The following is a 13,123-nucleotide window of genomic DNA, read 5'->3' on the forward strand; positions in this document are numbered from 1 at the left end:
TAAAAAAAATTTTTTTTAATTAAAAAAAAAAAAAGAATGTGACTGACAGTTATCCCATTGGTCTGGGTTGAGGGAAGCCCCCAGGAACCTCCAGCCCATCCATCTGGCTCACGGGGCTCCCTGCAGCTGTTGCTATAGGAATTAGCCATGTGGAAGAGGGGTGGTAACATCCCTATGAACTCCTTCCTTGGAGTGACTGCCTAGTTCCAGAGCAGGGTCGCTGTCATGACAGGGGAAGGGTCACCCAGGAGGGCACTGTCCTTCCCCAGCTCATCAGCTCTCCCATGAACCAGGGAAAGAGGTATCTAATATCTAACTTTTATCTCACCCCCTGCAATTTGATGCCCTTCTGTAATAAGGAGATACCAAAATGAAGCCTGGATTTTGCTCTTCTAGAACAATGAGCAACTATACAAATATATGGCCTCTGGGTGAGGAGGGAGAATATTCTATAGACACTAGAATGGCCTTTATTATAAATTTCTCTATGCCAAATTCTGCTCAAAATTAATCTCAAGGAAGTCTTGAATAACCACCCCAAGCCTTAACCATTCTGCATCCCCTCAAGTTCTAGACATTCAGCACTGGAGTCCATCAGTTGGCCCTTGCTCCTGTGTTCCTGTTCTATGGATAATAATGACATCCTCAGAACCTACTGTATCAGGAGCCCTTTAAGCTATTCTGTCTCCTCTGGTGCCCAACACAGAGGTCTATGTACAGAGGGCTTGGAACAAAGTAATAACAATCTCAAGTTCACCAAAAAGTTCAGAAAACTTTTCTTGAAGAATGTGTTTTAGTATCAGAAAGAAGAGCCTGGCCGGTGAGAAGATATAGAAAACAAAGGGCACTAACACGTAGAAAGGCAAGAAAAAGTGTCGTTTGGAATTTATCTGATATTTTCTAGTTACTCCTAACCTTGAATCATAAGCCACTACTCAGAAGAGACTCAGAAGGAACCACCACCAGATTTCCTTGTTCTCCCTGACATGAAAATGAGGACATGCAAGGGTGGGGTGGGAGAAGTCCTCACCTGTGCATCTGAGGACACTGGGATCCACTTCACATTCATGTAGCCATGCAGCAGATGCAATTTGACCTCTAGGGACAGGATTACACTGTGAAAAGGAGAAAAAAAGAATTTCAAAATACTGTGACCTTTAAAAAGCAGAGCAGTGTGATCCATTTGGGAGGTAGGGTGGGAGAGGGCTACATGGCTGGGAACTCAGACAGGGTTGAGTTTGAATTAGGGTTCCACCAATTACTAAGCTTTATGACCTTGAGCAAGTCACTTCAACCTCCCTGAAACTCTGGGAGGGGTTGATAATGGGTATAGATAATAATATCTATCCTGCAAGGTTGCTGTGAAGATTAAAATAGTATTTGAAAAGGGCCCAGCACAGTGTCTGGAAACTAGGAAATACTTCCTAAATGGCAGCCACTATTATTGTTGTTGCTGTAAGTATTACTCAGAAGGAGCTTTTCATAATTAGGTAAGAACTATTTAAAAAGCCATAAACGCTGGGTTTTTAAATCAAACCGTCTCAGTTGGGTTCAGTTTTAGGAGCCCGAAGAAGGCGGCACTGGCTAAGAGGTAAGGGAGGAGCTTTTACATTCATAAGCTCTTATGGGAAGTTTGGAGGCAGGAGGAAGCCAACTTCTGGGAGGTGGCAGGATGGCGGAGAACATATTTTTCTTGCTGTTTAAGTTCCAGAAAGGCAAAAGCCCAGACCAAACTGTTTTGGTCAGCTATTTAAAACCCTTCTCATTTGGGCTGGGAGAAGAAGTGTGATTTGATTATCTTGATTTTCTGATCACTGTTTTGGGGATTCTGCAAGAACACTCCTCATACTGTAAGGAGATCCCAGGATTCCCTTGTCTTTCACAGGGAGAAAAGGCAGCTGCAAGAGTCCTGGTGCCCAATCTGTCTCCCTCCTCTCCATCTTCCCAAAGACACTGGAACTAGGATGCGACTGTCTTTGCCTCTGAGCTGAGGAAAAGTCCCCAGGAGACGGACATCGGACATCATATGTGGAAGAGATCGCAGCTACAAAGCAGATAGAAAGGCTAGGCTTGCCTCACCTGGCCAATCGGACATTGTCATTGTCATCTTTGCCCCACTCCCAGCCCTTTCCAGGGTCCACAGCAAAGTGCAAGGGCAGCAGCTTATGCTCTGAATCTGTAAGTGGGATCACAGCTGGGAAGGAAAGAAACATGATCAAGGAGTCTCTTTGAGGAGAGAGGAAGGCAACTGAACACAGACTGACTTCAGTGAAAAGGAGGCTGAACCATACCAAAGGTCTCTAACTGCAGTCACTTCTCAGTTCGTAATATGTGAATTACCTTAGCATTTAAAAACTTAACAGGCAGGTTTTCCCTTGTAACCCAGCACACAATTTAGGCCACTAATCTCCATGACTTCCCACCAGTCATCTAGCACCTATGATGTTCTTGCCAGTTAACGGAGATTCAGGGAATTCAAAGTCATTATCAAGACAAATATAGCAAAGCATCATTTGGAAGGTACTATGACCTTACTGTATTAGCTCTTTACTCCAGAGCAGGGAATACAGGCTGTGTTTTTCTCCAAACCTTTTTTCTTTTTTTAATTTTAAAACCTCTGTATATCTTATAGCTTAGTAAAACAGTATCAACATGCACTGTCTGAGCTTGCATGTCGCTTAATTCTTTGCTCCTACATTCTCTCTCATTTCAGTTTTCCGAAGTGAAAATAAAGCGGACCAAAAGACACCAGAGACACAGACATTGCATTCCGCACCTTGTTCCTTGGCATTCTCCTTCTGTTCCATGGACACAAGTGCAGAAAAGTGGGCCTGATCGTAGGCGAGCACCAGAGGGGAGCGGTGACACTGGCTGGCTGGAACCTCCAAGGGCAGATAGATTCCCCCAAAGGGAATAGGGGCAAATGCTGCAGGAAACCACGGAGATTATTATTAAGGCTATATTCTTGCCTAGTGGGAAATCCCTCCACCCCACTCTGCCAATTGAGCCCCCCCTCTCATTCCAACCCATGTTTAATAATTCTTTCCTAAGAAGCCACATCAATTAACCTCAGCTGCTTTACTCTGAATCTCATGAGAATTTCGCCTTGTTCTAATTTATACCTTGTTTTTTTCCCAAGGGTCTATATAACCCCTTTCCTGCCCTCCTTCCAGTGCTTAGCCCAAGGCTCTGCAAATAGGGCTGCTCAGGGTAGAGTGAGGACTGACTGACTCACCTTCCCCGCCAGAGTCCCTCAGCATGGTGTCTGCCACAACAACTATGGGCCTCCTAAGCACGTGGGCAAGGACGAAAACGTGGAATTCTTCTAGGCTCTCATACACAGGCTCTTCTGAACTCTCCACCCTAGAGTTGCAGGAGGCGAGAGAGTGGAAGGGGTGCGTGGCAGGGAGAGGGAAGAAAACAAAACAAGAGACCCATGAAGACCAGCTCTGCAAAGAGGAAAAAACAATGTCCCTTCCTTGTTTTCCAGTCTTAAGGCTGCCACACACACAGCTGATTACTTTATGCTACCATGGCTGTTTCTACTTCTGTTTCACAGATGGGGAAATACAAGAAAAGAAATATGAAGGTTCAAGAGTTAAAGTAGTGTTAGGAATTGGCACGTAATCCCTCTCTTAATACCCATCTTGTTCAACAACCGTCCCCAATTCTTTGTCCAGTAGCTCAGTGTACAGCTGTGTAGCTTCATCCTGCTTATCACTTTACGCACCACAACCACCCACACGTCACACTCACCATGTCCTATCAAAAAAGGACAAAACAAAACACAACAGGAAAGAAACAAAAATCCCTCCTTCTATTTTCACTTACTTGAAGAACAGCCTCACCCATCTGCTTAGTAGCCTAATCAGAAATCTGTGAAATATTTACTGTTCTTTATATTTCATCTTCAATTAATCACCTGGCTTGACCAATTCCATCTTTTAAGTGTCTCTTGTAACTGTCTCCTCTGGCCTATCTGCAACCCATCACTCTTGCTCACACCCATTACTACTACTCCCCTCCGTTTCATCATCCACTCTGCTGTCAGTGTGTTCAATTACATGAATTTGCTCCCGTCACTCACAAACTCACAATTTAGTGGCTTCCTGCCCCCTAAAGCAATGTTATTCAACATTGGGTGCTTGCTACAAATGCAGATTTCTGGGTCTCACCTCAGTCCAACTCAACTGGACTTCCTTAGGGTGGAAGTCCAAAAATCTGCATTTTAAACAATCCTCCCAGATTATTCTTACGCCCAATAAAGTTTGGATAGGTTATAGTTTTTTAACTTTCTAACTATAGAAAAATTTAAATTTTTAAACATATTCAAAACTAGAAAGAATATTATACTAAACTCTCATGTATCCATCACCCAGCCTCAACGATTATGAACAGATAGTCAATCTTGTTTCACCTAGACCTTGATATATTTTCCTAGGGATGGCCCCCACACCCACACCACCCCACCAGATTATTCTGGAGCAAATCCTAGACATCATATAATTTCATCCATGAATATTTCAGTTTCAATCTCTAAAAAATAAAGGACTCCTTTTAAAAACGGCCACAATACCATCAATACCACACTTTAAAAACTTAACAATAATGTAGACATTATTCACATTTCCCCAACTGTCTTACATATGTCCATACATTCCAGCTGGTTGATGTGTCTCTAAAGTGTCTTTAAACTTAGGTTCTTTCTCCCTTTTTGTTTTCTTTGTCTTTATTTACTGAGGAAACCAGGTCATTTGTCCTGCAGTTTCCGGAAGTCTGGATAGAATACAATTTTAATTCCTTAGCATGGCACACAAAAATCTGGACGGCCTAGCCTCATCTACCATTCTGCACCACATACTCTATATTCTGGCAATACTGAACTACCTGTATTTCCTAGAACGTACCATGCTGTTACACCCTTCTGTGCCCTTGCCATGGCTTCTCTTCCTCTCCTTCTAACATCCTCTTAGCACAGAGCTCTTTGGACACTGAGGACTCAGCAAAGATTATTTCCTGCTCCTCCAGTTAGACATACTTACCCACCACAGTTGGCTCCATTGGTGCCTAGATGCGTGCGGGGTTCACTTGAGGCAAGCTTGATCAGCTCATTCCATTCCTTCTGCCACTCATCCTCTGTGTATACCAGCCCTGACTGTGTGAAAGACAGGCAAGGAGTATCAAGCAATTAGAGGCTAGGTTCAAGGGGCAATAGCCATTCCAACTCACTCGTGTTACTCCACTCCCTATTCTCTTACCACTTGGCTAACAATTTTTACTACAAAGTCCAATCTCTTCTCCCTTTTATAGTCAGGATCCATGAAAGAATGTCTATGATCACTCACACTTCTTCCATTCTTTTCTGACCCACTGCAGTCTAGCTTCTGTATCTGCCCTCCAGCCTATGCCCCCTCCCTCACCCCCACAAACTACTTCACCTGACTCTAGCAAAGACAATTACCTTCTAATTGCCAAATTCAGCAAACTCTTCAGTTCTCATCTTTCTTAGCCTTCGTGTGGCATTTGATCTCCTCAAACTTTCTTTTCGTTTAGCTCACACAACACTACTTTCTCTTACCTCTCTGAACTCTGTCTACCTCAAAAATATTGAGGTTGTGTCAATGACTTTAGCCTTGGTTCTTTCTAGGTTATCTTTTCTACTACTATAATCTCATCTGCTGCCATCTACATGCTCAGGATTCAAAAATCTTCTTCTCCAGCCCAGATTTCCTCGTAATTTCTATGTTCACATCCAGCTGCCTACTGAAGACTGCCACCTGCCCATGACTACCTCAAACTCTGTGCAGTCAAAACTGAACTTCTACCTCTTCAAAAATCCTCTCTTCCTGTTTTCCTACCTTTGTAAACAACACTATCACCCAAACACCCAACTAGAAACCAGGGGATTATCTACGACTCCTCTCCTTTCACCCATCCCATACCTGGGATGGGTGAAAGGATTTATTAACCCTTTAGTCAACAGTTATTGAGCATGAACTACGGCAATGGACCCTTAACTGGTTTTACTACTTCCAGTCGTACATTCTTACGATCCGTTTTCTACAATGCTACCAGAAAGATTTTTCTAAAATTAAAATATGATGATGTTTGCTTCCTGCTACAAATTAAGACCTGTCATTACCTATTAGATACAGTTCAAACTCCTTAAGCATAGCAGAGACTCCACTTCCTGGCTCCCAACCCACTTCTCTAATACCATTTAATTAGTCATAGTTCCTTGAATGCACTGTGTTGTTTTATACTTCTGAGCTTTTGTCTAGGTTGTGCCTTCTGCCTGGAGCAGCCCACTCCATATCTACCTGGTGAATAATTTCTCAACTGTCAGGAAAGAACTCAAGTATCACTCCTCTATGAAGCCCTTCCTAAATCTCCCGGGTACATCAACCACTCACTCCTTCCTTTGTGCTCTCCCTCCTCAACTGCTATGTAGACTTCTATCATAGAAGTCATAACCTGTTACTTTGTTGCAATTAGGTATTTACATGTCCATCTCCTACCACTACTCCTAAGAACCAGGACCATGTTTTATGCAATATGCCTAGTACCTACTATGTGATCAGTAATCAGTAAATACATGCTCAGTAAAACTATTAACTTTTTATTAAAGGAGTAGAAGGAGTAGTACAATCTTAAAATACCATATTGGCTTTAGGATGTATATGATGATTTGGAAGAAAGTCTATATTATTAATTATATTTGGCCTATATAAGTGTTAAAATGAGTTTATACTTTAAACACACATTGACATAGTAGAAAGAATCACACTGGAAACATGAGAGGTATCAGAACAAATTTAACAGGAATTAAAGAGCTATTGTGACCACATTTTACTTTAACAATAAAAAAAAGACAAAGCTATTTTCAATGTGTAAAATTCTATGACAGATTTTTTCAACTAAAAATACAAAAGAACAATGCACAGGTTATATATGGGGTGCTCTGGTCACTGATAAATGGTCACTGATACACATTCATGAGGATCTGTCTTCCTCTTGCTCTCACCTATTTTTGTTTGCTGTTTTTATACACACAGCCACTAGGTGGTGTACCCTTCTAGGCTGAAAATGTTCTTACTGTGTTTTACCACCATTTTTAACAACAAAACAAGGAGGCCTGGGAAATCAAAACCAATTTAGTGTGTTTGGTGTTTGGTACTGGCTGAAAGTAGCTCCCCAGTCCGTCACCCCCTTCCCCACCCCACTATAATGCTATGAATGGTCTGAGCTAAAACAATTATCTCGTTTCCATGTGGAACTTTCAATGTGCTGAGCAAAAGGAGTAAAAAGATCACTCCTTCAATATCTACTATCCTCCAGGCATGTATTTCCATCTGAGGACTTTGAGAGGGAATAGATGGCTGACCAAGAATAGAACTTGGGTATTTCTGGGTCTCCTGGCTAAATACCATCATAATCTAACTTCACCTTTAAAATAGTAACTATAACAGCTTAATATAGCTGGAATTGGGCCTACCTATCCTCTGACTGTGGCTATCACGTCTACTTTACTAGCTGGCATGATCTGGTTTGGTCTTTTCCTGTCTCTGAAGTGGTCAAATCTAAGGTTCAGGTATAGCCTGAATTCAACAATGAGGAAGGCAAACTCTAGGCTGGCTCTAGCTCAGGCAAAAAAAGCTCTCCACATAGTCCAGCTCAGCTCACCAGACTGCCAGGGGGTTTGGTGTCAATAAAGAATGCTGTTTACTTGGCCTTGCCTCTGTGCATTTCTTTCCCTCAGGAATCTTCCGGGGCAGACTGGCTGATCAAAGACCAGATTCTGATCTTAATATCATCCTAATTTTAAGGTTGAGTTCTTTATTTTTGAGAAAGAAACATAACACATTCTACTTCCATATTTTAAATCTTGAGAACATAAAATTCTAATAACTGAAACAAACAAAAGTCTGTTAGTTCTATATTATGGCCAGTTATGATAGAGCAATAAAAAGAGAAGGAAAAGAAGCTGGAAATTAAGTTTCTGAAGAGATATTCCCATATTAATGCCAGAAACACCCAGCTTTATATACATGGAAAGAATAAAAAAGATATACATGAAGAGCAGGAGATAAACATAGAAGACAGAGAACCAGGGCAAAAGGAAATAGGAAGACTCATTATCTTTATTTAACTGTATAATGTCATTATTAAAGGGAAGGGAATCGGCAAACTTTTTTCTGTAAAGGGCCAGACAGGAAATATTTTAGGCTTTGCGGTGGGGCAACGTGCAGCTTCTATATTCTGCTGCTGTAGCACAAACACATGTAAATGAATTGAATTGGGGAGGCTGTGTTCCAATAAAAATATTTTAACAAAAACAGTTGGTGGGATTTGACCCACAGGCCTTTTTTTTTTTTTTTTTTTTTTGCGGTACACGGGCGTCTCACCGTTGTGGCCTCTCCCATTGCGGAGCACAGGCTCCGGACGCGCAGGCTCAGCGGCCATGGCTCACAGGCCCAGCCGCTCCATGGCATGTGGGATCTTCCCGGACTGGGGCACGAACCCATGTCCCCTGCATCGGCAGGTGGACTTCCAACCACTGCGCCACCAGCGAAGCCCTACAGGCCATATTTTGCCCAGCCCATTTATAGGGATGGAAAGTACAAACAGTCCAGTGTTTCTTTTTTTCTTTTTTTTTTTGGCTGCATCGTGGTGGTAGGGACTGAACCTGGGCCATGGCAGTGAAACCGCCGGAGTCCTAACCACTGGACCCCCAGGGAACTTCCCAGTATTGCTTTCTTATACGAAAGCAGCCTTAACATTTACTAAATCCCTGAGAAGTACCAATTAAACTCAACTCAACATCTGCTGAACTTCTAAGAAGTACCATTCAAACTCACGCTTTTACAATTTTTTAACAGATAAACTGAACGTACAAAACACGGTATATATGGCCAAAACTATTTTTACACATTTACATTTCTATAATGGTTGAAAACATAAGTCCTTAAAAATTGGTCTAGCCTTATTATATGCAAAAACACAAAACAACACAAAAATCCTATGAGCTTGTCGTATTTCATTTTGCAAAAGACTGCCACTAAAGGCTTATTGAGTGCCTATCGGGTAGAAATGCACAACGTTAGATACCTCCTCTACAAGTCTCCACTTCCCCACACCAGTTCTCATAACTCTATCAGAAGGCATGTACCCTATGGTGGTATCTGAATTTTCAACCATTTCCAGGATTACAAGAGGAGTAACACTGACCTAAGCACCTAAGTAGGAGACATTTCCTACTGGTAGGCACTGAGCATTTCCCCTCGGTAACTTTGGGAAACAAGGTGCTCCTGCCCAAGCTCCCTCACCTCTTTATTCTGCTGAGTTTGCTGCCACCTCCAGCGCCGTTTTAATGCTTCCTTCTCCGCTCCCTTCTCCATTAGTGCATACAAAGCTTTCCGTAGCATCAAGTCTCGATCATGGAAACCCCACATCCCTATGGCAAGAAAACATTATGGTTAAGACACCCTACCTCGACGCAACTCCACTTATTAATTATGATACACAGACCCTGGCATGAAGGAAATCAGGCTGAAGCCCAGGTTCAAAGAAACCCCTGCTGTGACTTGGGGGAAAGGTAATCAAGAAAGAAAAGATGTTCCTATTCTGGAGGTTCAGAAACTTTGAGAACCTGAAAGTGGGGGATATACCACATCCTACAGACTCCTGACAAGAAGCCTTTACTTGTGATACCAAGTCTAACAAATTAAAATACAGAGTGGGAATTCCCTGGCCATCTAGTGGTTAGGACTCCTCACTCTCACTGCCAAGGGCCTGGGTTCGATCCCTGGTCAGGGAACTAAAATCCCATAAGCCTCGTGGTGCGGCCAGTCAAAAACAAATTTTTTAAAATAAATAAAGTAAAATACAGAGTAGCAGCAGATAAGATGGGTCTGGCACGTGGTAATCAGCATCAAAGCTTGAGGGGTGGTTGGAAAATGGGGACTTTTTTAAAAGCTAAGGCAAATAATATATTGAATTATAAATAGGCATAACAATTTAAAGGAAACAAGTCAATAATTATGTAATATTTTTGTATGGTGACAGATGGTAACTACACTTAACATGGTGATCATTTTGAAATATATAGAAATATTGAATCGCCATGTTGTATGCCAGGGTATAAGAGTGTTGTAGGTCAATTATACTTCAAAAACAAACCCACAGAAAAAGAGATCAGATTTGTGGTTACCAAAGGCAGGGAGAATTGGATGAAGGTAGTTAAAAGGTACAAAGTTCCATTTACAAGACTATTGAGTACTAGGGGTACAATGTACAGCATGACAAATATAATTACACTGCTGTACGTTATATATGAAAGTTGTTAAGAGAGTAAATCCTAAAAGTTCTCATCACAAGGAAAAAAGAGTTTTTTCTATCTCTTTAATTTTGTATCCATGAGATGATGAATGTCCACTAAACTTATTGTAATCATCTCATAATGCATGTAAGTCAAATCACTATGCTGTATAAAACTTATACACTGCTGTATGTCAATTATATCAATAAAACTGGAAGAGAAGAAAGAAAGAAAAATACATTATTCTAGATTAGACATACATTAAAAAATAATAATAAACAAGTTTCACAGGGGACTGATGAAAACGTATCTTTTTTATATACCAAAAGAATAAATACTTAGTGGAATTATATGCAGGCACATACAGTATACTGCTTGCTTACTGCTGCGCATTACTTCTGGGGGCCAGTTCTCAGAGTGGGACTTGTGCTAAATCCTATGTACTCCATACGATTTCTCAACAAGACTGAAAAACAAGGGCAGGGCTCTCTTCCATCTCCTCCTGCACCAGTGAGCATGCACACACACACACACACACACACACACACACACACACACACACATAGCCTTACTCTGAGCCATCACTTCTGTCTGAGATCAAGAATAGTCGGATCAAGTCCTTCACATGAGATTTAACTACTGCTTCCTTTCTATGAGGGAATGAAGGACCATTTTCAAGACTCACCAAGAGAGGCTGCGTGCAGGAGGCAGTTTCCATCTCCAGTAGTTGCCAAAGGAAGGAGCCTCTGGCAGGTGGGGTCCACACTCACCCACCAGTTCAAACGCCCTACAGAAACAGGAGGAAAAGGAGAGGAGCAGATGATGCATAAAGTTCTCCCTACTTCCCTATTTCTAAAACAGTCTCCAAATTTGCCTCCTCTAGGAAGCCTATCCAAAATCAAACCATCACTCTATTACTCTGTGTATCTTCTTCACTTATATCTGGTTCATCAGAATCTGGCGAGCACAACTGGTTAGATCAGTTCTTAAGTAGGGACAATTTCGTCTCCAAAGGGACATTTGGCAACGTCTGGAAATATGTTTGGTTGTCACAAGTGGTGGGGAGATGCTACTGCCATCTAGTGGGTAGAGGCCAGGAAGGCTGCTAAACACAATATAATGCACAAGGCAGCTCACACAACAAAGAATCATCTGGTCTTAGGTGTCAGTAGTGCTAAGATTGAACAACCCTGGGTTGGATGATGAGGCCTAGGTCATAGGTCGAAATCTGTGTTGGCTACTTGGTCTGGCTCTGATTTCTTCACTCTGGTCAGGAGACCAGCAGACACTGTAGCAATAAAGGTCAGCACGAATCCATCATCAGTAAAAGAAAAACAACCCAACATGTATATTCAAAGTGTCATGCAAGTATCATCTGCATATATGACAGTAAGCATGTCACCATGTATGTGGTACGACTTTAAAGACATGAGCAATAAGACAAAGTACTTAAAATACCCAAGAAAATGATTCTCAATTCTGTAGTCATCCTATAATTGCTGATTCATTACTTATATAAGGAAAATAATTTATGAATAATGCTTAAAAGTTTTTTTGAATTACTGGACAGTCTACTGAAAGAAAAACTGGCCTATAATCACAGCAGTCAGATAAACTGCTTACTACTTAAAAAACTGTAAATAGATGCACACGATTAGTATAGAAGGGCACAAAATGAAAAACAAGACCTTCCTTTCTGTGCCCCCACCTCCCACCCCCCTGTCCTTCTTCCATGGGAGGTTTTTAATAACTAACTAGCTTTCCCAGAAATCCTAGCTGCCTCACCCCAACATACCAACAAATTTTAAATATAATTTAAGACAAACATAATTGTAAAGGTAAATAAATCTTTTGGGAAAGGTTCGTATAAATAAATGTGACTTAGTTTAATCACCACTGTGCATCATGTACAGCATTGGTTCTTGGAACCAACCATTTACAGCATTGGAACACACAAGGTGTTCCAGAGCCAATTATAATTCATTTGTATTTTTTTCATGTATTGATTTTTAGGTATTGATTTGTAGGCCTTTCACATGTGTATCTGGTTTCCCTTCAATCAAACAGGAAATTTCCAGAGGAAAGTGTCTTATTTGTGTCCTTTCTTTAACTTGAAGAAGCACCTAGCTCAGTACATGTCTCTCTGACTGACTGCCAAGTTTGACTGCAATCAATCAGATCGCAGGCTTAGACTGGAAGCCGCTTGTCAAGCCCAGCCCCTCCACATGGCTGCCTAGACGTGGAGAGCAGAGGGAAGAGCATGGGAAAGGAAGTGCTCACTGACCTGCCTGCTCCAAGGCAACCAGCATGGACTGCTCAATGAGGTCTCTCTCTATGAAGCTGCGAAAGTCTTCATTGTACACAGTGAGATCTGGAAGCTGGAAGGCACAGATGGGCATTTCCAGGGGGTGCTCACTGCTCCCCCCACCCCCACCATTGGAGGAGACATGGGACCGGGCCAGGGAAACAATGCTGGAGCTGGCGTGGGAGATGCCCCTAGACAGGCGTTTTTCTGCAATGAGAAATGGAGTCACCTTAGAACAAACACAACCCACTCAGAGAACTTTCCACTCATGAGGTGATGGTTACCTCTTGACAAGGTTTCTAGTCAGGGAAAAACTGTAAGTCTAACTGGCTACCAAATTTCATGACCCTCTTTCTCTCGCCAAATACAGTTGGAGAAACATAGAAAGTGGTGTTTTCACAGGCACTCACATTAGCACCAAATATACATTCCTCTTTCTACCCTTTTGCCTGAACTTCTCTCCACGACACTGTCTTCTTCCACTTCCATTTCCCAACATA

The 13,123-nt window shown here is 41.9% G+C and overlaps 1 protein-coding gene across 2 annotated transcripts in view; it reads right to left on the reverse strand.

Annotated features, from left to right (window-relative positions):
* Positions 1-13,123, reverse strand: part of OTUD7B (OTU deubiquitinase 7B) — a 56,430-nt gene that overhangs the window by 6,950 nt on the left and 36,357 nt on the right. For both annotated transcript variants that reach the window (XM_032625277.1, XM_032625269.1), the window contains 8 exons: positions 12,603-12,830; positions 11,004-11,105; positions 9,327-9,454; positions 5,043-5,155; positions 3,236-3,363; positions 2,777-2,926; positions 2,080-2,194; positions 1,031-1,115 (listed from right to left, as the gene is read on the reverse strand). In XM_032625277.1, coding sequence (XP_032481168.1) covers positions 1,031-1,115; positions 2,080-2,194; positions 2,777-2,926; positions 3,236-3,363; positions 5,043-5,155; positions 9,327-9,454; positions 11,004-11,105; positions 12,603-12,830 — 1,049 coding nt within the window. The remainder of the gene's footprint in view (positions 1-1,030; positions 1,116-2,079; positions 2,195-2,776; positions 2,927-3,235; positions 3,364-5,042; positions 5,156-9,326; positions 9,455-11,003; positions 11,106-12,602; positions 12,831-13,123) is intronic.

Source organism: Phocoena sinus, chromosome 1 (genome assembly GCF_008692025.1).
Source record: "Phocoena sinus isolate mPhoSin1 chromosome 1, mPhoSin1.pri, whole genome shotgun sequence".
Lineage (NCBI taxonomy): Eukaryota > Metazoa > Chordata > Mammalia > Artiodactyla > Phocoenidae > Phocoena > Phocoena sinus.